The sequence below is a fragment of the Melozone crissalis genome, unplaced genomic scaffold, assembly GCF_028551555.1.
Source record: "Melozone crissalis strain CALT ecotype California unplaced genomic scaffold, PUWL_Pcris_2 ptg000018l_1, whole genome shotgun sequence".
Classification (NCBI taxonomy): domain Eukaryota; kingdom Metazoa; phylum Chordata; class Aves; order Passeriformes; family Passerellidae; genus Melozone; species Melozone crissalis.
This window is the reverse complement of record NW_026535796.1, coordinates 10,372,651-10,399,742: the sequence shown is the minus strand read 5'-3', so window position 1 is coordinate 10,399,742 and position 27,092 is coordinate 10,372,651. Positions and strand designations below refer to the sequence as shown.

At 42.8% G+C, this 27,092-nt stretch overlaps 1 protein-coding gene across 1 annotated transcript; it reads left to right on the top strand.

The window, feature by feature from the left end:
* Window positions 1-1,588: 1,588 nt before the first annotated feature.
* Window positions 1,589-26,548, top strand: TNNT3 (troponin T3, fast skeletal type). Its single transcript, XM_054275358.1, has 15 exons — window positions 1,589-1,608; window positions 2,118-2,131; window positions 2,796-2,813; window positions 13,011-13,022; window positions 13,390-13,410; window positions 13,737-13,763; window positions 17,508-17,526; window positions 18,338-18,383; window positions 19,194-19,310; window positions 19,632-19,709; window positions 19,960-20,073; window positions 20,233-20,342; window positions 21,144-21,234; window positions 24,054-24,094; window positions 26,500-26,548. The coding sequence occupies exons 1-15, from the start codon at window positions 1,589-1,591 to the stop codon at window positions 26,546-26,548; spliced, it is 777 nt and encodes a 258-aa protein (XP_054131333.1).
* Window positions 26,549-27,092: the final 544 nt, after the last annotated feature.

The following is a 27,092-nucleotide window of genomic DNA, read 5'->3' as shown; positions in this document are numbered from 1 at the left end:
TCCTGTTGCTTAAACCAACATGCTGTCAAGCATTATTACTAATAGCTTGAATAATTCTTGAAGGCTGAAATGAGACTGCTAACATGCTAGCCACTGAGGAGATGGCAAGTGCAAGTCTTCATCCTGAACATTTTATGAAATCTAGACTGAAAAGACCAGGGCAGAGAGACCAGCAGTGTTGTAGCATTCAAGTAATTAACAGCAGTGTAAATTGGGCAGAAAAGACTTTTAAAAGCTGAAATTCCTCCCAAACACAAAATTCCCCCTGTTCCCTCTGCCTGGTGGAACTAGAGTCCCCAGAGTCATCCTTGGGATGGCTGTTGCAACCAAGGAGAGGGCAACCACAGCTATGAAATGAAAAGCAGCTTGGGACCAAGAGACCACAGAGCCCAAATCTCATGTGCCCTGCCAGTAGATTACCCCTCCCATCCAGCACCTCAGGTCAAGTCATAACACAGACCCTGCTAGCACTACTTCCAGGGCAATGCTGAATTTCTGAAAGAGAATAAATGAGGAACCAGAAGAAAAAATCTTGGCTGTTTATCTCTCCTTGCAACATGGGGGTTTTAAATCCTGTTGATGTTAACGTATGGTGCCCAAGGTCATTGCTGGGGAATGGAGAGAATCCCTTATAGGGCAGGGTTGGAGCCTGTGGGATTACTGCCTTCCTCTGAAATAGAAAGCTGCTGAGCTGCAGTTGTTCCTTTTGAACCTAAGTCAGCCCACCTGCTCCTTCAAGACATCTCTCATATATCAGCTGAATAATCAAGTCATGAAAGTTGGGGTTTGGGCCAGGAAGGAGAAGCCTGGCTTTCTAATTTAAGATCTGCTGTGGATTTGGAGAAAGTTTTGGGGGCCTTTCCTCATCTTCTCCCCTGGCTTCAGGGCAGCTGATGCTGTTAGGAAAGTCAGTGATGCATTGCATAGAAATGGTTATATCAATGTGAGCTGCCTAACTAGGCATGTGGCTGGTTTTCATCTTAAACTAATCATCAAATTATGTTCACTCACTCATCAGTTGTATAAACCAGACACACTTTTGGGTGCTGACAAATAAGTACTTATCTCTAGGTTTATTGGTAGTTTCAGTTATTTTTGTAACTGACTGAGGCTTTGGAGCTGGCACCTTCCCACTTGTGGTAGCACAAAAGAAGGGAAAATTCCTCTGATCTTGCTGGAGTGATGGAAATGTCAGATGGGTGCAGGAAGACGCCCTGGCCTTGCCTGTCTCCCCGAGCTCTGGGGATTTTGTAATTCAGAGCTGGGACTAGGCAGCCCCTGGGTGTGCCTGTGGGAAGCAGCTGAATTGATGGGATTTATCTTTTCCAGATGATCTTTTTCTCTCCCCCTCCCTTTGTCCTCTGACATGGGTGGCAAAGGTTTGTGCTTCTCCCAAAATGTCAGTGTTGGTGGGGAGCTGGTTGGTGTGTGGGAAAGCAGGTGCTTGGCTTTTTTTGTCCTCAAATGTCAATCCATCTGCTTCTGCCTTGGTATTTTTTATGAGGTGCACTCACTAATAACGACATTTTTCTTCTTTTTCTTGTTTGTTTTCTTTTTCTTCTCTTTTGTCTAGAAACTAATTGCCAACATGTCTGATACCGAGGAAGTGTAAGTAGAGATAAAGTTGTCTGTGTGTTTATCTGCTCAGCTTGGCCCCACAGAGCAGAGCCAGGGCATCCCTGTGCTCTGTGCTCAGCCTGAAGCGCCCCGAGGCTGTGGGGAGGGAGCATGTTGACTCAGAGCATCCAAGACCCCTCCCTGTCCAGCACAGGGCATCCCCCAAGCACCTCCGCCCTGCTCAGCCTGCCCTCTGTGGCTGTGGGGCTGCACCTGGGGGAGGGGGAGTCAAACCCACACTGCAGGGGCTCTGCCTTGCTTTCACAAATCCAGAGCAGAATGACCCAACCCAATGGGATCATTTGACATTTTGGCATCAGTAGTACAGGGGGGAGATTTAGGGCAGTCGTGGGATCAGAGGAATCATGGACAGACCTGCAGACAACAGAATTTAAGCAACATTGCATTGGGTTGCTTCAGTGTATGGTTTAAAGCTTGACATCAGTACAGACGGGACAAAGACTTACCTCGTTTCAATGTCCTTTTTTCCTCTCTCACAGGGAACAAGGAGAGGGTAAGTCTTAAATCTGCCTATAATTGCTTCTGTGCAAGCCTGCAACATTTGCTGGCTATGTCAGCTGGTATGGTTACACAAATCTGAAGCTTCTTTTTGTGCTCCTGTCTGTCTGGCTGTCACCAGCTTCTGGGGTTTCTACAGTACGTGTAGCACCCTGGCCGTGTCCGTGCTGCGGGCAGCCCGTGGGGTTTCAGCCCCAAATTGATGCTCTGGTGGGAGGGTCGCTGCTAGTATTTGTAAGGGCACTGCCATCTGCTGGCAATTAGTTTTGAAGCTTCTGTATGTGTAATATATTCTGGTTTTAGAACGTAAATGCCCACAATGTTTACGAGCAACATATATAGACACTTTTCTTATATTCAGAGGCCCTCTCTGCTACCTTTTCCCTTCTAATGCACGTCTAACCTTGAGTTTCCATTGCCCAAGGAAAAATCCAATACTTTATTATCTTCTTCCCCTTTTTAGAGCTACTCTTTTTTATTTTCAAAGTCATTTAATCTTGTTATTTGACTTGCTGGTTTGCAAGTGGCCTCTCAGAAACCATCTTGCCCGGCAGCCCTGTGAGCACAGAGGGCTCTGCCATGGGTAATGTCCTACTGATGTTGTCAAGGCTGATGGTTGATTTGTCTGCTTTTTTCCCCCCTCTCCCATTTCAATGCAGAGGAGTACGAAGAAGAAGGTAACAAAAAAAGCGGAACGTAATTTATCTTTATTTGATTCTTGGCCCTGCTTTTCTCTTGTCTACATTTCACCCTTCTCTTTGGTGCTTGCTGCTAAAGGCAATCTGAAACACTTAATCAGTAAACCAGTTGGAAAACAAAAAAACAATCAAGGTTTTTGGGGCTGCCATGTGCAGAGCCTTCATGTTACAGTGAAATGGAGTATTTGTATGAGAGGATGGTGAACAACCTGGGGCTCATCTCTCCATAAACTTGGAGCTTTTCAGAGCAGGGACTGGTGCAGAGCCCCCATAACATATCATTGGTGAAATCCTGCCATTCTCATTTTGGCAGTGTCCACAGATTGCATTTAAATTTTGAAATTGAAAAGAAGAGCAGGTTGTCCAGCTCCTGAGGAGCACCCAACAGGGCACTGCTGAGGATGGAAAAGGCAAGGCAGAGAACCAACTGGCAAAGATGAAGTTTCTTACCATGCCTTTAGCTGGCAAAATGTGATTTGACAAGCTGTGAGCGACAGAGTGCTGATCTGGAAAGATGGAGCATGAAAAACCCTTCTCACCTTTTGTAGGCAGCAGGGAGAAGATAATTTGGAGATGTATCACTGTCTTTGCTGGGCACTTTTGACACACTGGCTTCAGTTCAGGCAAGTGTAGATGCCAGTTGTCATCCTTCATTTTCCCAAGGTGTCTGGAACAGGGCTAAGGGCCAAACTCTTGGAATCTCTCCCAGGATCTGCCCTTAGTGCCCAAGGCTTCTTCTAAGGGGTCAAAAGGAAAACCCTTTACTGGAGGTGGAATATTTGCACATGGAGGGTATGCGACCAGCTCAGAGTTGTCCCTGTGTAGAAATGTCCATTCTGGGGATTTATGCATAGCAGAGCTTTTTCTTTTCTTTTTTTTTATTTTTTTTTCTTTTTTTTTTTTTCTTTTTTTTTGGTCATGGATTCCTCCAAGTTGCTGCAACATGCAAATTCCCATCAGTGGTGGTGGGAGCAGAGGTGCAGCTGTGGCCATGGTGAGACTAGTGTCTGCTACTGCTATAAGGTACATTAGCCTTAAGCAACTATTTCCCCTGTCATTGCTTCTGGAGTGACCAAGGGCTCAAGAAAAAGAAAATAGAGACACTAAATAGGTTGTAGAGCTGCCTTCAGTCATTATCTGTCTCTCTGGCCCTGCAAGGAGTGGCACAGCCAGGAAGGTTGAAGGCATTTTTCATGCTCCATCCTTTACGTCTTGTCAAATGCCAAAAGAGCAAGCGAAGGGTGTTGCTCCTACAGACAAGCCTTCCTTAAAGGAAAAGCATTTTTTTCCTTTCTCCTTTCTTCCCTAACTGTCTACTTTTTGTTTTCAAGAATTTAATGACTGATATGACATTAATAGGCAGGTGAATTTCTTTTTAATCTGCATGACTGGCTCCTCTGAGGTGTATCTTCTCTTTGCTCCACTCTTTTGCTTGACCTTTGTGTCTCTTTCTGAAGTCATCCATTTCTTTTCCATGTAACTTTTCTCCATCACTTTCTAACCACCTTTTTTCTCCAGGCCTTCGCTCACCCCAGCACCAGTTTCTAACAGTTTTCTGTTTTCATTTTCCTGCTTGCTGTTGCTTCTTGTTCCATGACACTTGCCACCTGAAGCTCAGGAAGAAGGTATGTGACATGGCTTCTGCTTTCTCTCTCTCTCAGTGTGGAGGGAGAACGTGTGTAAAGAAATCCAGATCAAATATATCACACCCAGTGTCAGGACTCTGTCTTGAGCCACAGACATCAATGCAATAGTGGACATTGATGTTGTTTATTGAGCTGGTAGGAAATTTGGCCTGTTTTATTTAAACATTTTATTTTTATTTATTTAAAAAAATCAAACTAAAGCATTTATATATATGAAAGAAATAAAATGCCTTGATATATACATATAAAAATATATATAATATACACACATAAATATATGTGTGTATATGCATATATGTGTATGGAAACAAGCATATATATATTTGTTTTATTACACCTTTTATACTGAACTGTTTGGCTGATTTTTGGCACAATGGTGTCAAAATGAGTATTTTAAAGGCAGGGAGAAATGCTGCAAAATTTATATTCATCTGGTAAAATTCAGGAATTAATTTGTTAGAAATTTCAAAAATTGATAAGTGTTGGTGAAAAATTTTAACCGTATGAGCAAAAAATGTAAAGCAAAAGAAATGCAACAGTTTTATTTTTGGTTAAAAATTCACCAGAAGTTGGATTTAGGGTATTTTAGCCAGCTCTAATAAAGAATAACATATTGGGTGCCTTTTTATGTGGTTTTCACTTGTGGTCATATTCCCATATTTCAGTAACATTCATAACCCCATAATGTGCCCATAAAAATGTTATTTTTAATTCTCTCTCACCCTGTAATTCCATCATTGTGTACTCTTACCCATAATGGCCTGGGAGCTTGGCAAACCTCAGGAATGTTCCAATAACCTATTTCCTGTTTTAATTTTTCTCCTCCCATTTCTTTTGCTGTGTGATGTTTCCCACCCACAGAAGAAGCTCAGGAGGAAGGTAGGTGAAGCAGCATCTCAGCCCTGCTGGTTCCTGCACCAGCGGGATGATGTGCACCTCGATTTTGCAAGGTGGTAGAAGAAAGCAAGAGACAAGAGAAAGATGCTGGGACAAACTCTCTGAAGGCTGAGGGATTTTCTTGTCCCTTGCACAAATTTCACTGAGGGTACCCCATATCCCTGAGTATCTGTGCAGACACCTCTGCTCCAGTTCTGGGGAGGAAGCAGCACAGAAAATATGAATACCATCCCTTTATCCAAGACACAATGTGCTCTGAGGCTGATTTTTAGCCCTGGGTATTTGTGTGCCGTGGAATAACTGGGGTCTGGCTAGAAAGGTTTCTATCAGGTGTCAACTGGTTTCTCCTACGTAGCTTGGCAGATCATCATCAGATGGATTTTGAAGTCAAAATCCATCTGTGGTAAAATATGTGCTTGGCCCTATGTTATATAGTACATATGCTATAATGTCATATTATGTATAAAATATATCATATATATTATAAGTTTATAAGCTATAATATATGATATATGATGTACATAATATACATAAAAGAATTATAACCATGTAGGTGCTGGTAAATTACCCCAGCTGGCTCCACAAATTGGCAAGTCGGGACAGACGGGGTGGGAGAGGGGCTGGAACAGAAACTCACCCTTTGCACTCAAGAGGTTTGGGATGTGGTGCTCCAGGTGCAAGGAGCCAAAGGGTGTGTTGGTTCCATATTTGCAAAGCTTTGTGCTATGGGCATACTTAAACAGGGGTAAACCTGTCTCTAGTGCCACAACAGACCCACCCTGAGCAGTTTGCAGAGTTTTTACAGCATCCAGGTCCAGATGGTTTTACATTTCTTGTATCTGTGTGTGCTCTGGTCACCTGTCTCTATTTCATCTCCTCTGTTTCCTTATTTCATACATCCTGTACTTTTTTTTTTTTTAAACCCTCTGTTGCATTCACACACTCTTTAGTCTAACTGTTCTCATTTTCCATCTCATTGCTTTTGCTTCCTGCCACATCCCACCTGATGAAGCTCCTCCAGCAGGTATGTGCCATCACCTTCCAAACTGCTCCCTGCTGTCTCCGTGGTGGTGGTGGTGGGGCCTCAAGGGTGGTGCAGGAGGAGCAGTACCAATCACTTTGCCTTTTTGCCTCTGCTGTCTTTGCTTTCCACGTGCCCTCTGTGATGGGCTCTGCCGCTGGAACACACAGGAATAATCTCAGTGCAAGGTCCAGCAGAGTCGGCTCAGTGCTAACCCGGCCTCTCTGCCACGCCTGCCCTGTGCAAGGCTCACCATAAAGCCCATCTGGGCAAGGACAAGAGCTGTCCTCTAAAACTGGAACCAGAGAGATATTCCAGCATGACCTTACTGTGAGGTTTTCCCTGTCAGATACAATTTTGCTTCTTCCCTTCACATGAAGGGAAGTTGTCTCCCAGCCACAGGTGCCTCAAATTCCTTATTCCTCCTGGCCATTAGCATGTTCTTTACTGGGATAAAACTTTTCCCCCAAGCAGAATTTTCAGCCTATGACAGGTTTTCAGCCTATTTCAGCTCATGTATTAATGCATTTCTCCTAATGTTCCTTTGCATCCTGTCCCATGGCTGTTCACACCTAAAGAAGCTCAGGAGGAAGGTATGTGACATGACTCCTGAATTCTTGCCTTTAAGAGTAAGCTTTGGCTTAGCCAGCAAACCATAAGATGGCAAAAGGAAGCAGGAGTTACAAATAGGCATATTAATATAGACAACACTTGCCACCATTTTGTTTTTTGTACTGTCGTCACATTCTGTCTTGCCATTGGATGTGCTGTCCATGTATGTGGTAACTGTCGCATGAAATAAAAGCCTGAAAAGTGCTGGGAAATGTAAACCTCTTAAAAGGATGAATGTTGAAAAGTCTCTACTCTGAGACTGGTTGGGTCTCCTTGGCAGGCTTATTTTGGTCCATTTGGGGTGGATCTGCCCTGCAGACAGAAATGCTCATGATTGGCTGATATTCTTACAATAGTCTTTCCACGTCTTTTTTTTTCAGCTTAAACCCTGTGGTATAGGGCAAATGGTGATAAATTTGATGCTTTAGCTTTGCAAATGATTAAAGATGGTATTCTTGTTCATATAATGGAGTTTCTAGGCCACTGTTTCATGGCAGTACTTGCAGCTACCCAAAACCTGCTGGCCTCAGGATGTAAATCCACTTGGGCAAGCATCAGGGTTATGAAACAGCATGCTGCTCCTGGCTTTGGGCAGGACTGCAGGAATGGTTGTGTAAGACAAATATAATCTGATATGACTGCTTAAATCAGCTTTATGTTTTTAATATCTCAGACCATTTGCACCCTCACTTCCAGTACTGCTTTTAGTATCCATACTCATTTTATTTCCTTGCAATGTATTCTTAGTCTTTCCCTCCCCCTCCATTTTGCCCAAGCAAAAAGTTGTTCTGATGCTCCTAACACTCTTCATCTCCCTTGCATTTTGCTCTGTGACTCTTCCCACACGCTAAAGCTCATGAGGAAGGTATGTGCCATGACTTGTGAATTCCTCTGTTTCTGTCTGGAGCAGTAACTCGTGCAGGAATTCTGGAGGTGGTTGAAGATGAGCTGATGCAAAAAATATCCTCTGCACGGTTGCCTTGCTCTCATAGGATACACGGTGTGATGAGTAATGAGTACTAACTGCTGTTTGAAAACAATGCTTGAGGCACAGGCTGGGCACTGCTTATGTGCTCCCCAGCAGCACCTAATGTCTCTAGCCAGGCTACTCAAATGGACACCAGTTGGTACAGGGATGGCGCTCCTCAAACCATTTCCTCTGTGCCACACCCCAGGGTTAGAGGTGGGACAGCCATGTCCTGGGGCAATACTGTGTTCCTCAGCTGGGTGCACCTCTTCCCCAGTTCCTCTGCCACTGCACAGAGACAGAGCTCCCTTTTGCAGTGTATGGAGGTGTGGGGACACTTGCACCCAAAGTCATGAGCGTTTCAATAAGTGACATGGTCTCGTACCTAGATTTTACTGTTGGGTAAGGATTGGACTAAGTGCCATCATTTTGGTTGGGGCATATTTGAGAAAAGATGTAGTGTGTGCTTTTTCCAGAACCACTGGGGTGGTTCTGCGTTAATGTGCATTATGCAAAAAGGAGGGTGGCAAGGTTGTATTTTTACTTGATTTTGTAACCAGAATTAAGGTCCAGATCTGGTAAGATAATCTCTGTGATTGGCAAAATAGAAGATCATGCTTCTTAAAGCATCAGCCTGGCAGCCCAAACCCATTTACCTTTCCATTGCCCTTCTGCCTGCCCCTCTGTGCTTGCCCAGCCAGGCTTCCATGGGATGTTTCATCCTGCAGGTTGGAGAGCGGTACCATGCTCGTACTCACCCTCCCACACTGGTGGGCAGCCCTATGCACCAGTGGTGAAATCCTGGGCACCAAGAAAATCAATGCCAGCTCCTCAGAGCCCATTGATTTCCACAGTGGCTGGGATTTCTATGCACATGAATAAGAGCAGGTTGTCTATACCCTTTTTTGCACATTCAAACTTATGGGTAATGGACTTAATTTAAATACAAGTAATGTTTTTGTCTGCCAACAGTGGCATTTGATTTATAACATTATGAATATATATGTTAGGCATTTGCATTTTTATATTCAAACAACCCTTCCTCTCCACAATTCTAATTGACATTCACATGTGCCCTCTATTTCTCACTTAATCTTATTAATGGTTTTTATCCCTTTAACCCTGCCTCCACCACCTTGGCAAAGGAAAGTGTAAGGGTTTTTAATTATCCTGTGTTTCTTGCTCTAATTCTCTTATCTTTCTTTGCATCTCCTTCCCTGCTACTTCCCTTTTAAAGAAGTCCCTGAACCAGGTATGTGACTTCTGAATTCCTCTGCGTCAATCTGAAGGGTTATTGTCTGCTGGAAATTCAATTCCACTTGGCAGTTTCACAATTGGGTCATGTGCTGAATTGGGACAAAATGGAAACTTTTCAACCAACCAAAAAAAAAAAAAGAAAAGAGGAAGACTTTGTTGACAGCTTTTGAAAATTATGGTTTTTATTTAGTTAAAACATTTTGTTCCAACTTTTTTTCCCCCTCTCTCCTTTATGGAAGATTTCCAGATTTTGAAATGAAAATTCTATTTTAGATGCTTCTGAAGCATTGCCTTTATGGATAATGTGGGGTATATATAGTGTAATGCAAGAACAAATCTGGAATAAGAAGTTGCCACAAGGCAAAAAGTGGAAAAGTTTTGCTTCAGAGATGTTAATATCTCTGCAGCCTTTATGGCTGTGAAATGTTTCTATTTTTTTTAAACTAAAATCTCAGCTATGTGTGTTCTGAAATACTGAAATTTAATTGGAACTCTGATTTATGTTGGAAAATTTTAACAGTAACTCTAGTATTATACTCAGGAATTCAAAGGTGGAAGTAAATATAAAAATCAAATATTAACGATAAACTGTAACTTGCAGCTTCCTCATACCTTTGACCAGTCATAATTTCCTCATCACTTTGTGATGCAAAATAATGAGGATAAAGCTAACTGCTGCATGAAAAATGTAGTAACATTTTTGTAGACAAACCTCTCAATGTATGAGCTGTAATAACAGGCGCTTACCAGACTTGGAGCATCCTCACAGTGCATATGGGAATGCTATAATGGTCATTACCTGGTAAAACAGAAACTGAACTTGCAGAGTCCTCTAAACTGTGTGTGGAAATTATTCTGTGCCCTTTGGAGTAGCTTTATTAAAGCAGTCACATCCCAGCAGCCTCCCAGCCCAGCTATTTCCCTCTGCTGTCCACAGAGGGAGACCAGCCTCTTAGTTCAGAGCAGATTGGTGCTCTCACCAAGGCTGGGGTGAGGTGAAAGCTGATTGATTTTTACATGACTTAATACTTCAACATTCATCTCTTCACTGCTTCTCATGTCTCTCCTGTTCTCATCGCTTCTTGTTTCACATCCTTCTCTTTTTAATCATATTCAATTTTGTCTCTTAATCTGCACCTAACGTTTTTCTGACACTGATTTGCGCGAGCTAAAGGTCATTGCCTTCATCAGAGCTGCTGTGCCTGCCTCTGTACCTCTCTTCCATGACATTTATTGAACTGCTACTCAGTACTTGAGAGCTGGTTCTCCAGCATTGACAAATGTGTATGAGCTTGAAATTTGTGCAAACCACAAGGTATTAACATAATATCACAAGAAATAAAGCCATAACCACAGCCTTCCCATGCTTTCTTTTCCTTCTGTAACATAAAGCACAATAAAACCAAAAGACAATGTAAATATAACAAGCTTAACAAAAAACTTTTATGCCAGAAGGAGACTGTCCCAGCTTTTCATGTAACTGCATGATTATTAGTTTCTCTGTTATGAATGCTGTCTTTGCTTACCACGTCTTCTATGTCACAGCTTTGGCCTGCACAAGTCACAGTTGTTGCTGTTGTGGAATTCTCACTCTAATTCTTTCATTTTTCCTTCTTGACTCTTTCCACCTAACCAAGCTCATGTTTGTGACATCTAAATTCCTATGTATTAGTCTGAAGCATTTCTGTACATAGGAATTTGAAGATGTTGAAGAATACCAGAATCATGAAGAATCAATCCGTTCTTGAAATTCCCTAAAACTTATTTTCCCTATAGGAAAATATAAATATTGTTTGTAACTGAAGGATCACCATCTAAGAAGCTTAGAACAAGCTTTATTAGTGTCCCTGAAAACTTTCAGGGCTGTGGTTACCCCATAGCCCCTGAGCTATGGGGGTACCTGAGCTGCAGAAACCCAAGCTGCTTACACTTGCAGAGAGTGGATTGCAGCAGGATTCTGGCACACAAACTCAAGCAGTTCTAGTCCTTTGCAGAAAAGACAAGCTCTGTGCAGACACAAACATTGCCAGTTCTGCAGAGCTAAGCCTGGAATCTGCTAGCAAAGATTCTTAGATGGTGGAGCTTCAGATGCAAGCATAGGGGTACATCCAAAGCAGAACCTCCTTCAGTAACTCACACCCTCATGCCAGCTCTGATAGCTAAAAGGGCAGCTGAAACCTAGGCAACACTGAATGCCTGTGAATCTCTCTTCTTGGGTACGTTTTCCTTCAAATTTAAGGATCACCAGTGTTACTACACTTGCCCGTGGTTCATAAATTCGCATGGTTTCAACTGTTGCAAATCATCAACATTCAAATTCCCTTTATCTTTTATTTCTATGGCATCTCCTTCCTATCTACTTCATACCCCACTGTAATTACACTACTTTCCCACTCTTATTAACAGTCTATCCCTATAACTTGGTCTGCAAATTATACTTCTCCAACCCAGTCTTACCAAAGTTTGAGGTGGTCCCTTCCTGCATAACTTATTTCTAATTATTTTATCTTCCTTTCCTGTGTTTTTCCCCTGACACATCCTACTAAATGAAGCCCCCCCTCCAGGTATGTGATTTAACTTCTAAACTCCCTGGTGTCTGTCTGCTGGGATGGTGTGTGTGAGAACTGAATACAAGGTGACAGGGGATAACAACTGATCAGTTAAGGACAGATTATAACTTGCATGCCTTTGGGGTTGCTCTATTTTAGTTTAATATTTTTTCTCAGTAAAGTGTAATCAGCAGTAAGGAGAAGGAAACTTACTCATTGCATGAAAATTTCACTAAAAACTGGGGGAACACACATATGGTATTGTGAAAGGGTAGCTCAGCAAAAAGTCTCCTTGTGGAATGCATTAAATTCTGCCCTGTGATATGAGATAGAATATTTCTTCCTACAGGGGAGGGTTTATTTAGAATCTCAGGGCAGAATTTGACCCATTGACTGTACATGGGGAATATAAACACTGTTAGAATTTGTGGGTTTTTAATGCTTGTTTTGCAAAATATTTATTTGGTGAGGCGTGTGTGTCTGTGTGTGTGTGTGTGTTGTGTGGCTGAAAAGCAAAACCTGCTCTGCAAATTCACATTGCTGATCTATTCCTGCTTTGCCAAAACCCAGAAGAATGACATGTAGACTTGCACAGACTTCTAATGAACATTTTCTTCCTGTGAAGTAATCCATTTGTAATTTTACATTGCAAATGGATTTGAAGAGCAGCAGTACATTTATATAGACATCAATGTTGTCTTCAAGGAAGAAAATGGCCTGAGCCATAGATCTAGAAGGGAACTGAGCTTCTTTGGAAGTTAGCTGAACGTTGATGATGAGTTATAGCAGGTATTTCAGCAGGCTTCTGAACCACGCTGCGTTTATTTCAAATGGCTGAAATACTGCTGTAGTAAAGGTTGGGTCCAATAGTGCTTTGAGAGCGCTGGCTATGTTCATGTGCATATTTCCAATCAAGGTAAACCTCGGTACACTGTGCTGTCAGGTTGTACTTTATGCCATATGATGATAAGTGTTTTTTAAGCACTGCACTATTATCATAAATCTGCCTCTTTTACCTTTCCTATTCTGTGACTTCTCTTTATGTGTTATTTCAAATGTAAATATTTTACCTGTTTACTTCTTAACTTCATTCTTGGCTCCCCTTTTCCTCTCTGCCTCTTCTCCCCATTGGCTCAGAAGCTCTTTTGGTGTGTGAAATAACAGGTTTCTTGTTCTCATTCTCTTGTTGTCTATCGCAACTTGTTCCATGACACTTCACACCTGAAGTTCATGAGCCAGGTATGTGACACGACTTCTGGTTTACTCCACCTAGGTGCAACACCAAAGTGTGCATGTGTGTGAGAGAGGGAGAGGACAGGAGCCCTGGGCTGGTAGAAGAGAAGAAAACAAGAGAAACAAACATTAACCACAGTTATCATTTGCAGCTGTCTCCTCCTTTAACCTCCGTGCTTACTGCTGCTTTAACATTACAGCATTTTCAAGTCCTGACATTCTCTCCAGTTTTATGCCTGCCTTAGTTCACTAATTCCTTTATTTTTTTTTCCCCTGGTCTCTTTTTCAGGATTCCGAGACCTTTAAATAACTGTTCTGTTTTCTTTTTTTTCTATTTCCTGTCTTTCCATCACTGCTTGCACCACAACAACAGCAGAGGAAGCTCATGAGGAAGGTATGTGTCGTGCCTACAGACCCTCATCCTTTTTCTCTTTCAGTGCTGGGGAAACAGTGTCAAAACCACTGACATTGTTCAAGAGAAAAGAGAGTATGGGGGGGAAATGTTCTCTCTAGATGGATTTCAATGAACATGGAGAGAGGGACGCTTGTTAGCCAAGTCAAATCACCAAAAAGGTGTTTTTCCTTTTTGTTCCATCTCCAGAGAGTCCAAGGTTGCCCCAGGATAACAGGGAGGGAGTGGGGACAGTGCTCTTAGAACAGTGCTGGTTGTGGATTGACTGCTATGCTTCTTCTCTTTTTCTTTTGTCCTCCAACCTACAGCCAATGAAGAAGGCGAATACAATGATGGTAGCTCAGTGTTGTCTTAGGACAACAAAGTCATCTTTCTAACATCTCACTCTCTTTTATGTGTCTGGTTTTGTTCCTCACTTTATTTGAAATTCAGGAACTGGGCCAAAACATCTCTGCTGCAAAGAATCGCTCACTGTGCATATCCAATCACCCTTGGGGAGTCATTAGTGTGTTGAGAAGGCTCTACATCCTCATTAGGATAGTAGATGATGAAAATCAAGCTCCAGAAGCTTGCTCTGGACTTGTCTTTTAGCCAGAATCTGTTGTGTCCTTGCTCTCATCAGCAAAACATCTCTATCTCCAAAAAAATCAGGAAAGAATCTCTTAAATCATAGTGACATATTTGAAAATGGAGCTGAGCCCTGCACAGACATGCATCCCTCACACAGCCTTAGGTGGTTATGGTCTCCAGGCCTGAATCTTCAGAAATGTAAACTTCTGCTCAGCCATGCACTTACAATTGTGTTAAACATCTATTAACATTAAACACCTGTTCAGATGAGGGAGCTAAATATAGCCTGGCTGTAATACTTGGGTGCTGGAGCACACAGGTCTCATGTGAAAGGACCAAACCTAAATGTGTGCAGGGTCGGTGTTGCTCTTGTAAAAGATAGCTTAGGCTCTCCCTGGCCAGTTTAAGCATATAGAAAGTTCTCATGGAGTTCTAGAGGCCGTTGAAGTAACTGGGTTCCTCCTGACTGCCCCAGCCCCTAGAACACCCAGGCAGCTGCTTCAAAAGACAAAGCCCAAGGTCACTTGAAAACACCCTGCATTTTCTGTGTTTCCTTGTTTTGTTTGATTTTGCTTTTGTAGATTTTTTTTTTGTTGTTGCTCTTCTGTTTTAATTTTCTTGCTCACTTTTCAGGCTTCTTTTTTTTAATTTAGGGAAGTACCCTGAGGACCTTCCTGAGCCCCTCTCTTTCTTTTTCTCATTCTTTTCTTTTATTTTTAATGGCGTATTGATTTCCTTTTTTTCCCAAGGACACAGTGTGTGTTAAAGAAGTTGCTTCTGGGAAGGGGGATTAAGGGAGGGTGTTCAGGGATTTCTGAGTGAAATAAAGGCAGTTCAGATGGATTCCCAGAGAAGGAGAGCACCGTGTGAATATCTAAAGACTGGGCAGGAGCGAGCAGGGTGGTGCTGTTTTAGGGGTTCATCTTCTCCCTGCACAAAGCCTTTTGGAAACCAGAAACTCAAAGGCTCTCTAATCACCAGGGCAGTGAATTTGGATTTGCAGTGTCTCTTGCCTTCTTTTGGCAGGGTTCTACGTGGGGATTTTGTCTCAGCCCCGTGGCTCACAGTCAGAATGACCGGAATGTTAGTCAAAATCCACCACAGGAACAGGAATTTGCTGTGACAATTCCTGCTTGTCAACAAATTTTGGCCTAGTTCCTTGACTCGGTGTCTTGAAAGAAGGGGCATTTCAAAATAAATCCCATCCCTGGACTGCTTTTGGTTCATACAGTATGGACAAAGGCTGGGTCATGCATTGCAGAGGATAGATTTTTTTTACTGTTTAATTTTTAATAAAATACCCCTTTTTCTGGTTTTCTGGAGGTACCTTTAAGAATTCTAACTACAACTTATTTCAAGAACTAACCTTATTTTTTCATTTTTACAATTGTTTGTTGGAGTGCTGATTTGGTGGGAGCTGAAACCAAATTCACACAGTTATTGACAGACAGGTGTCGATCCTGGCAACCAAGATCAACAAACAAAACCAGTTATTTCCCGTCTACTCCTTTTCCTCACCCTCTCTTTGAAGTGTTACTAACTGGCAGCTTTAAGCCAAACAGGAATGTCTATGAAAATCATCTGGGTATGTCATGAAGGAAGGGAATCCTGTGTAAATAACATACCCGATAGACTGGTTAATTATAATTACATTTCCTCTCTCCAGGTAAAAGACAATTTAGCTAACATGTTAAAAAGCTCACTGGCTATTTGAAAAGCAAAACAAACAAACAAACAAAAGTGGAGGAATACACAAGCACACTGTTGGCTAATGGTATTTTTCTTCAGGAGTGATTTGGGACTTCATTTATAGTGGAGCAGTCTAAAGCACATTTGTAATTACATGCTGTTTATTTTCTTAGCATTGCTCTGGCATCTGGAGGCCTCAACTGAGATATGTTTTGGCAGGCAGTGTTCTTGCAGTAAATGAGAAAAGTCTATCCCCTAAAATGGTATTAATGAAATTTGTATGGGAAAGAGTGAAAAAAAGGAAATGTTGGTTTCTGATTTCTTTTACACATCTCTCACATCTTTTTTCTTGATTATCTCAATAACCCATTTCCAACCACACTCTCAATTTTTTCTCATCCAACACCCTTACATCTGATTGTCTCAATAAAGTTTTTGCAGTATAAGTTTTTTGCTATTTCCCCTCTTATAATATTTAATTTTATTTTTCTTTTTTTTTTCTATTTGCTATTCCAAATTTCCACTGTCAGTCCCCAAACTGATGGGTAAAAATAAGCATTTTTAAAAATTTAATATCTTTCTGAATTACGATGTTGCTAACAGGGCTCATGCACCTGCTACTGAAGTGGTTATTCTCACTTTTACTTTACAATTTATTTTTTTTTACCAGATTCAGTAGGCTGTGAGCTTTTTTACCTTGGTTCTCTCACTGAGCCAACACAGGGAGAGTCTTATACCACAGAATCCATCAGCATCCCTGAAAGTTCAAATGTAGAGTATGGTTATGAAAGTCAACCTGGGTCTCGGAGAGAATGGGCCAGAATAAACACATAGGTTTAATTTATTTCTGTTTGTGAGAGTAACAGCACTGAACTTGCTGGCATTGCACTGGAGTCAACGACAAAAGTTTCAAAAGAATAGCAGGGAGGGGAGGTGACCACAATCACAGATGTTAAGGGATTAACTCATAAGACCAGCACATGTCTGAGAGCCAGGGAAAGGTCACTTGTTGCAAGGCAACGATTCTCACTGCCAGAGGGCCCAGGCTGGCAATCTCTGTGATGGTTTGGCCTGCCTGTCAGGGCATTATGCCTCTCCTGGAGATGGAAAGAGCATTCCCATTAATGCCCATGGGAATTTTGCATGTACCTCAGCAGGAGAGGAGGCTTGCTAAGAGAGGATGGCCTTTCCGAGCTGGGTTTGAGGGGTGCCACACAGTGCAGGAGAATAAGCATCATGCCCGTGGCACCAAGGTATCTCAGGGACATGTGCCCTAAGATGTCTTGGAAGCCAATGAACCTGGAGAAAATGTGTGTCATAAAGGTTTTCCCCTCCTGGCCTCTGTGTGAGGCATTTGAACAAAACGGGTGAAGCCTGGTTATCCCTGAGATATGATATTGTGAATTTGAGTTAACTTTAACAAAAAAAGTGCTGATTGAAAAAGGCATCATTTTCTTCTACCCTCCAGCCCAGCTGGCCTCCTTAGAGCTTTGGTCAGGATGGTTTGAGAAAAATAATTTTGCATTTACATAAAACCACTGCTTTCCAGATGCTACGTTTGGGACTTCTATACAGTCTCTTGATTCTTTTCTGCCAAATTCTGTTTCGAGGGTAAAAATAGATTCACTCCTAGCAAAAGGGGTGTGTGAGTGTGTGTATTTGTTTTGGAAGTGCTTGAGATTTAACCAGTTTCTCTGTATGTTTCCCCTAAGATTAAATTTCCCTTCCCTCCTTTTACTTGAGCAGCTGGCATGATCTCTGTTGTTTTAACTTTCTTCCTCTTTTTCCCTTCCTGTTTTGCTACATCCTTCCAAATACAGAGGAGAAGCCCAGAATAAAGTAAGTATGGTTTCAAAACCCTGGGATCATTTTCCTGATCTAGCAGAAGCCCTTAGGTTCTCTATTAGGCAAATGGCCACCAGAAGCCTTTATCCAGCTCTGGCTCACAGAACATCCATCTGTTTGCTCCTGCATGCCTTTCCAGGATGTCTGCTTCCTTCAGAGGAGGCCTTAGCAGCAGTAACTGGCCTGGGCCTTATGATCTGTTCCTGGTAGAGTCAGAGAACACATGGGCTGTCTGAGATGCAGAGGGCTCACAATACCCCAAAATACAGGCAGCTCCACAGTAAATCCTCTGTGAGAGGCCATGGCTGGGAAACTGCCCTCTCCATCCAAGATTGCTGACAGTGGGAAGGGTGGCAGATGTTGGGCTGGGCTGAGCTGAGATTCCTTCACTAAGGTTTCCTATGGACCTTCTGGCTCTGGGTCCCAGCACCCCAGCACCTTCCCCTCCCACTCTGCCAGCTGCCCAGGATGGAGTGTAGAGCCCTGCACAGGCAGACTCACAGACCAACATCTCCCCATGGGGTAGGGAATGACCATGGGCTTTGGGAATAAAGAGAAGTTCTAGGGATAACTCCCTGCTCTGTACGACCTTCCAGGAAGGACAGTGGTCCTCAGGACTTTTCTGGAGTACTTTTCCACTGATGCGCTCTTTCACCCCTCCCTATCTTCACCAACATTCCTCCTTGTCAGCATGGTTCCTGAGGGCAGGGAAGGCCAGGATAGGCTATTTAAAAAGCTGCATATTCTTTAAGATGAAAATCCTTTATTTTGCTTTTCTTTTTGTTTTGTTTTTGACTCTCTGCAGACTAACTGCTCCTAAAATACCAGAGGGTGAGAAAGTAGATTTTGATGTAAGTATTCCTGAGACTGGCTGTGTATATCCTTTGTACCTGGTAATAGACATGAATGCAAACCCACATAACTCCTGTACTGGATATTACTGAGGGTGAAGGCAAAGGCAAAAGTATGGTTGATTTGCCATTTGATTTCAGCAAATTTTAAATTTCAGTTTCTGCTCTCTGAAACTGTCTGAATGCATTCACTGATAATGTGACTAAGCCAAAGTGTTATGTATTTTTTTTGTTGTTGTTGTTATCTCCTCATAACTTTGAAGCCATTATAAGGAGGAGAAAGTAAGTGTTTTAGGGATCTCAGATCCTCTGTCCCACTGTTGCAAATGGCTTGAAAGTTTCAGGCCCTTATCTGTTACTGAGAAACACTAGCAAAAATTACAATAATAAGTAGAAAGCCAAATACCTTCCTAGAAAGTTGCTAGAAAAATGAAGAAATTCTGATGCTGAAAACCTCCACAGAAATATTTGCTTTGCTCAAAATACAGGAATATTTTCTAGATAAGATTTGTATTAAAAAGCCAAAAGGAGGCAGCTGAGTATATGCAAAGATAGGTGTGTAAGCAAAGCCAAGGATAAAATATGGTGGAGAAAAATGGGAGGTTTGGATCCTTTACACTTCTGGACTCTTGACTGTTGCATGAATGAGTGTCTGATTGCACCTGTAGCCATATAAATTAATCCATAGATTTCCATGGAACTCTACAGACACTTTCTGCTTTTGTTTCTCTGTATATTGCAGAGTGCTGGGAATGTCCAGTACATAATACTAGAGCAATATGGACTTAATGAGTTTTCCTGCTCTTTTAGGACATCCAAAAGAAAAGGCAGAACAAAGACCTGATTGAACTGCAAGCCTTGATTGACAGCCACTTTGAAGCCAGAAGAAAGGAAGAGGAAGAGCTGGTTGCCCTCAAGGAGAGAATTGTGAGTCCTTGTACTGCGTTTCCCTGTACTAGACTGAGACATCATCTGTAGATGAGAAGCTGAAACTGCTTTGACAGAAAGCTGTGCTGTCATGTACAGTGACTGCTCAAGTCATCATCAAATGGCTTCTCCCCCCGTCTGTCCCCTCTCTAAGCCCTTTGTTTTATATCTGAGAATTGTACAAGAGACCCTTCTGCATGTTCTAGAAAGAGAGAAGGTGGCTCACACTCAGTGAAGCAAAGCTCTTGGTAGTGGGGTGTAGCAGTGGAGGTGGGTCAAGCCAAGGTGGTGATGCGCTGCCTCTGCCACTGCTCCCTGCAGGAGAAGCGCAGAGCTGAGAGAGCAGAGCAGCAGAGAATCCGCGCTGAGAAGGAGAAGGAGCGTCAGGCAAGGCTCGCGGTGAGTGTCTCTGCTTCCCTCTCCTCGTCCCTGCATCCAGCTGGAGAGATCTCCAGAGATGACAAGCTACAGGCTCTGCCTGCCTCAGTCCAGAGGTGAAATGACCACTCTCTAAAGCAAGGGCAGAAAACAGGAGTTGCTAATTCTCATCAATGCACTCCTCTGATCACATTCCCTGCACTGACACTGGCTGCTGGGGAAGCTGGGAGTCTGCCCTGGATTAACTTGTTTTGTGTGTTGCACTCCACAGGAGGAAAAGGCACGCAGAGAGGAGGAAGATGCCAAGAGAAAGGCTGAGGATGATCTGAAGAAGAAGAAGGCTCTGTCCTCCATGGGTGCAACATACAGCAGTTATCTGGCTAAGGTAAAAATCATGGATTGATGAATGAAACATGAAAACATTAAACCATTAGGTTGACTGGGAACAGTCTTCATTAGACGTTGAGAAAACAGCCCAATGTTGAAATTGTTTCATTTAGGCTTAATTCCTAAATGCTGACATTAATTGATGTTCTGAAAATAGGCTGATCAGAAGAGAGGAAAGAAGCAAACAGCTAGAGAGACGAAGAAGAAGGTCCTGGCTGAGAGGCGCAAGCCCCTGAACATTGACCACCTTAATGAAGATAAGCTGAGGTAACATGTTTATCTTAATTTATGGAATGATATCGATATTTGGTTTTACTGTCCCGAAGTCTTCTCTGGTGATAAAATGAGGTAGAGGAGGGGGCCTTCCTTGAAATTTATCATGGGACACACTTAAGTTATGCCCTTGCTTAACCCGGAGAAATGGCAATATAGGGAAGTGTTGAAATGGTTTGGCAGCCCTCTAGCTCTGTTAGCCTCTCCTGCTAATTAGGGTTAGTTGCTTACAGGACTAGCTCTGGGATTAGCTGAACAAGCCTACAGACTGATATCTGTAGCATTCCCAGGGGTGAGTTGATGCTGGTAAGGTATGAACAGGATCTCCATGAAGGCTGGAGGTTTGGAAGCTAAGTGCTCTGGTGCAGAGCAATCATCCAATGATAGTTTGGACTGCACATGTTGGAGTGTACACATGATTGAAAGATGTAGGTGGCTCACCTCAGCCCTGACACAGATGAGATTGCACAATGGCAGCTGCTCTGCTTATCTGGGTGACCTTCAGAGTCCTCCTTCCTTCTTGTCTGATTCCACTGCAGTCTTATCTTTCATTAGGAGTTAGGAGGAAATATTTAGAGGAATTATGTTAATGTGTGACGCACACAAGACTGCAAGTCTAATAGATTTGAAGGAGAGAAAAATGTGACCTTGAAAATGAGTAACTTTAAGAAATCAGAGAGGGTTTACAGGAAGATGTGTGAATGGGATTAAATAAAATTCATTATTAATGATGTGAAAACCATGGAAAATATTTTATGTCATGTGTTTCTTCCGTCTTCCCACATAAACACACAGGGACAAAGCTAAGGAGCTGTGGGACTGGCTATATCAGCTGGAGACTGAAAAGTATGACTTTACAGAGCAGATCAAGAGGAAAAAATATGAGGTGAGTTGAGAGGCTATTTTGCTAATGGCACTGGGTTCAAAATGAAAAAATCTCTCTGATTCATCTGGCAAAAGTCATGTTGTGATATCACTTGGGTCTTCAATGACCCTTTGTAATATTTATGCAGCAAAATGCTTGGAACTGCATTCTCCTAACATACATACTTGAACGGAATTTCACATTTTAGATTAAAATTGAATACAACACTTCTAAGGTTTTCAGTGCCCCATGGAAAGGCAATTCCAATGGAAAATGGACACCCTGCCCTCTCCTGAAATGTTGTTCATTCTTGTTTATCTATAGGTAACTGTGGCCTGAAAATTCAGTAACTCTCAGTTCACACACCTCCATTGCAAAGTAATATTTTCAGATCCATCTTTGATTTCAAACTTGAACGTTGTAAGTTTTATTCCATCCCAGACAGATTACCTGTGGCCTGAGCTCTCTGGAGTCACTGAAAACTGTCTCCAGACAGAAGCACCTGGCTGAAGTGTCATATGGTAACAGAAAGTGGACGTGTTTCCTTCACACAGTCACTGGATAGGGCGGCACTCACCCGCATTAGGTTTCAGTGGCTGAGAAATCCTACTGGATCTCTCTCTGTCTCGCTCTCATTTAACTCCCAGTCACACAGACACATGCCGGCGGGCAGTGAGCAACACCAATGTAACTATCTCAATCTCTCTTAGATTTTAACAATGCGTTGCAGGCTGCAGGAGCTTTCCAAGTTGTAAGTACAATGAACTTGCCTGTGTCACAGCAGCAGCAAAGGCTACCAAATGCATGAGCCTGCCGCATGGTCAGAGCCAGGCGCCAGACCGGAGCTCTGGCACTTGGCTCCAAGTGCAGAGAGAAAAGAGAAAAACAGACCTTGTGTCTCTCCATTCACTTCCTTTTTCTCTCCCTTTCCATTCTTTGAAGAGGTGTAAAGTGGTAATTTAGGAAAAGAGTCAAGAGTCCAAGAGGGATTTGGTTAAAGAACTGAGCATGCGCTCTATTGAGAACACCTTAAAATAATTCCCTATCCAAAATCAGGTATTGCATGCATGGGAGTATCACCCTGATGCACCTAGGGTACAAGCAGAAAAAGGGATACACATGTAATAGCTTGGACTACAGTGTACAGAGAATTCTATGGGGTTTGGAAAGCTTCTCCACCTTGTGGCACAAGGTTATCTAGATCCAGAACACTGCAGAGGGCTAGCTTAATGATTACCAGCCAAGTGGGTGTGGAAAAACAGGAAATAAGGGAGTGCCAGGGGAGGGGTACATGCTATGGTAATGAGACATCTGCATAAACAAAGAGGTGGTACCTGCTGATGAAAAGCAAGGGAACAAAGTACAAAGAATGAGCAAAGCATAAGGAAAATGCACAGCTAGATATGGAAGAATAAAGGGAGGATAACAGCAGGAAAAAATGAGGAGAAAGGTAAGTGAAAATAGGAAAGAGAATGAAGGAGACACGAGCAAGGATGCAAGGGAGAGAAAAAGGAAGGAAGTGGGACACAGAGAAGTAGAGCCATTCTTTAGCTCCAGTGTCTGTTGCTCTTTGGTGCTTCGTTGGAGAGTGAGTGTCATAGTCACGATCATAAGGTTATGACTGAAGGTAAGTATTAAGTGCTTGGGTCAAACTAAAGACAACTGGTTCTCCTCAACACTTGGGGAAGATACTTGGTTGGAAAATAGCAATTTAAACTTCTGTGACACATAATAAGACTTCCACAAGTAAGTACAAAAGCAAGTGATATGTTTATCGTTCCTTGCTTGTGTTGTCCTGTTCCTGGTAATATTTCAGTCTCTTATGTTTTTTCTGTTTGCCATTGAAAGACGTGAGCCAGTAATACCAGTTCTTGGGACAAATGGAATGTATGACTTTTGTTTTTCTTTTTTTTTGCACACTGGAAATGTCAAGTGCGACTTTAAATATTCAAAATTTGGGTCATCAATTCTTAGACTGGCAGAGCCAGTGCAGAATTTTGAATTGCACCAAAAGCAAAGCATACCTCATGGCAGGGGCATTTCTTCAGTCCAGGAAAACTGAGTTGAACGCTGACTCAGTTACAAATGAGAAGATGAAGGGACAAAAGTCTCTATCACATCCTAGTGTTTTGTAGGCTTTTCCAGTACAAGTCCCAGGATTTCAGTAATGAGTCCAGGCCTACAGACCAAACTGAGTTATTAAGTCAGGCTATAATGTGTTTATCTCATGCAAGGTAGGTGTTTCCTCTCCTATGCATCAGGTCATCTTCTCTTATTAAATGAGTGGCTGGGAAAGTGGTGAGTGCTGCAAGCTCCTCACCTTCCGCTCTGCCAGACAACAAAAGGTATTCCAGCAGAATGTGATACCCGTCTTCCATTCCTGATGTCCCCATCCAAAGACCACTGAAGATCTTTGGGTTTACGCAAACACTTGATGCATAGGAATAAGGGACGAGTGAGAAGGTGACATTGAAACATGTAGGTAATGGAGCCATCTGGGAGCTTTCCAGTTGGCCAAGGTGACATTCATTCCAGTTCACCTGCTTGCAGTTTGACATGTGAGTTCATAGGAGATTAATTTCAATATGTAGAAACACTTCTAGTGAGGGCTATAAAATTCTAGCTCTTCTGTCCCTTGACATGTGAAGGTGGTTTGCAGATTTATTGCCAAGAAGTAACATTTCTGTCCTTCAACCATGGGTGAGCTTTTCTTTCCAAGAAAGTACTAATTCCTCCTACAGACGCCTGTTTTGACAACTTCAGCAGGTAAAATGCTCCTCTCCTTGAGGGAACAAGGCTTCTTTGTCTCTAAAAACCCTGGTCATGTATGTTGTTTGCAGATTGTCACCCTCAGAAACCGGATCGATCAGGCCCAGAAGCAGTAAGTATTTATATCCCCTTCCTAGCTCCTGGCTGGGGATATCTTCTCAGTGTTCAAATGTGTCACTTCAGCCTCAACACTGACATTTTCTTGTTGCAATGAAATGGGGCTAGAGATGGAAGGGCCATTCCCATCCTGCCTCACATTAAGAAAATGAAGGGGCAACTGAAGTGAATGTAACACCTAACAAGAACAAATCATGTTTCTTCACACCATACCTTCAAAAATTTCCTCTGCTTATTGTTGGGTTTTTCAAACACCTGACTGAGGTGCTTTGAACACTTGAGGGAATACAACCCTTGTTTATGAATGATAAACAAGTGGTTGCTAAGATTATGAGGAATGGTGTGTAACAAGACTAACGTAATGGGAATATTGTTGTGAGTTCTTTTCACTCATCATCTCTCTCCCACTTGCCTTCACCACAAGACTATTTCATTACTTCTTTGAGTCTATTATCTTTATTCTAAGCATTTTTAATGGATTGATGAGATACCAGGGGCAGACACAGCTTGAGGGTTAGAACATGCAGAAAACTAACTCTCACAGAGAAGTAACTGCAGGGCAGAAAGGGAGGAGAGCTCTCCAGTGGTGGGTTTGCTCTTTTCTGTGCATCTGTATCTTTTTACCAAAGTCATGCCAGGGATGAAGCAGTGATCTTTGGTGATATCTTTGGATGACAGGAGTGACCAGTTACTGCCTTGCACTTCCCCAAGACACCCTGGCTTATCAAATGAATGTAACACTGTGGGTGTGGTTGCAATGCCAAATATAAGGCTTGACCTTCTCGTGGTACTTTCTGTACAGAGCTGTAGGCTGATAAACCTCAGCAGAATGTGCAGCTGCAGAAGAATGCCAGGATTTATCTGGGTGTTCCTGCTGTGGGGTGCTACCACACCACCCACAATAGGCCACTGCCTGCTTTTTCCCCCCAAAGTCATGGTACTCTCCCAGGATATCATCTGAAAAGGTTGCACTGGGATGCCCAGAGCTAATGAGATTTCTGGGTGCTTTAATTCTATCCACACTAGACACTATCATTCCAAAGCAGTGCCTGCCAGTGTGTTATGCAAATGAGTCTCTTACTTCAGACTTTATTAAATCTCCTTGAGCACACTCTAAAGGTTAGGTGTAACATCAAACATCACAGGTGTTTGTGGACATTAAAGGACTCTGTCTTTGTTTGAGGAGCTATGAAGTTCCTACACTGGATTTTGAACCTTCAGAAAGGCTGGCAAAAGGGACATGAAACTTAATTTAAGATAAGCAGAAAGTGCATACTGTCTTTTATGTAAACCATCAATTTTTTCAAATATACCAAGCCTATCTTGGTCAAAGGTAAAGTATCCACTCTGTGTGTGTCTCTGTCACTGTGCTACATCCTTCTGTAAATATGGCTGGTGCTCTTGAACCAATCCATGGGGCAGCACAAGAAAAATCTCCCCAGGCGTGATGTCCCCATGTTCTTCTTCTCCCTGGAGGAACCAGTGGTTCTGAAGAAAGGCCCCACCACCTTGTGCTTGGTCCCCAACCCCACACTCTGCATGTGCTCTGGTTCAAGAAGCAGCCTCATCATTGTGTGTGTGAGCTGGAAGGGTTTGGGGATGTGCTGAGCCCCACAAACCAAGGTGCTGCTCATGGGAACTAGTGCAGAATCTAACTCCACTAACTTCCTGCCTAGCCCCTTTCTGAGTTCAGGCTTCTCAGGTAGAAGGTAAGTGGCTTGCATGTAGGATTGCCCTTCTGTGTGCAAGAACCCTTGGAGAGAGTTTGCCTCAGGTGCTTTGAGTGGGGATGTAGCTGGACTGCTCCCACACACCTGAACAAGACAGGGATACTGACATGAGAGCAGGACTAAAAAATTGTTTGGGTTCTTTTGGATGCTCTGTCTCTCACAATACAAATAGCCACCCTGCCTTTGCTAGAGCAAAGCACTTCTTAGTTGTATTTAAATTAGTGTTCAGCTTTTTGCCACCACTACTGAATGGAGCATCTGGGGAATTCCATCAGAGCTCTTTCATATTGAGCAAATTTCTCTAGATAGAGCTCTGAATCCTAAAATCCAGAGCATAGCCGATTTGTATTCAGAAAATATCAAGTCTGTGCCTGCATAGACCTGTTACTTAGTTTGGAGACCACCTAGATTTCTACCCTGGTAATCCAGGAGTCTGGAAGGGTCCATCTCTTTCAGGCATGCACATCCTACCTTTCTCACTAAGAACCTCAGGAGGAATATTTTTCCACAATATCAACAATATTTTTCTCAGGATGTGGTCAATGGCAGGTGTGCCCAGCATGTGAGAAGTGAAAGCAGATGAAACCTAAGAGTCAGAAATGCAGAGTGGCCACAGAGCCCCACTGCTTCCATCATGCTGACATGTTTTTCTTTCCTTTTTGCATTGTAGCAGCAAGAAGGCAGGAGCCAAGGGCAAGGTTGGTGGGCGCTGGAAGTAAAGAACCAGGCAGGATGGCCTTTAATGGTGTGCTGAACCCCTGCTGGTCTCCTCTTTCCTCCTTCACCGATCACTTGTGTTCTCATGCCTTAATGATAACAAAAATCACATCAGCCTGGATTGGCTATTGCTGCTGCTTTTCTCCCTGGAGGGGTCTGGTGGCTTCCTCAGGCAAGGGGAAGCAGGTTCCCTGTGGAACTGGGATGACTCCTTGCTGGCATCTTCAATTCCTGCTGAGCATGTCCCTAATCCTCCTGACACCAACCCTATGCTGTCCTGTAGATTGCTATGTACAAATCTCTGGATTTTGTAAATAAAGCACAACCAGTACCTACTCCAATAACAGACCTCTGGAATGGTGTTTTGTATTTCATTTAACATCTTCATATTTTCCAAGGATTTGGGAGTTGGTCCAAACCCTTACTTAGTATCATTTGATCTGTCTCTACAAGGGGGAATAGGCTCAGTGTCATCAGCAAAGACTCAGGACTGGGGGCCTGTTTTAAGCTGTGGTACAGTCAGATACCAAGAGCTGACTGTTCTCA

What these genes read in the sequence shown, in the direction of transcription:
- TNNT3 (XM_054275358.1), top strand. Translation starts at nt 1,589, where the DNA reads ATGTCTGATACCGAGGAAGT. An exon ending in AGAGGAAGCTCATGAGGAAG is followed by an intron (nt 13,411 to 13,736) that starts GTATGTGTCGTG and finishes TCCAACCTACAG; the next exon opens with CCAATGAAGAAGGCGAATAC. An exon ending in TCAAGAGGAAAAAATATGAG is followed by an intron (nt 21,235 to 24,053) that starts GTGAGTTGAGAG and finishes TGTTGTTTGCAG; the next exon opens with ATTGTCACCCTCAGAAACCG.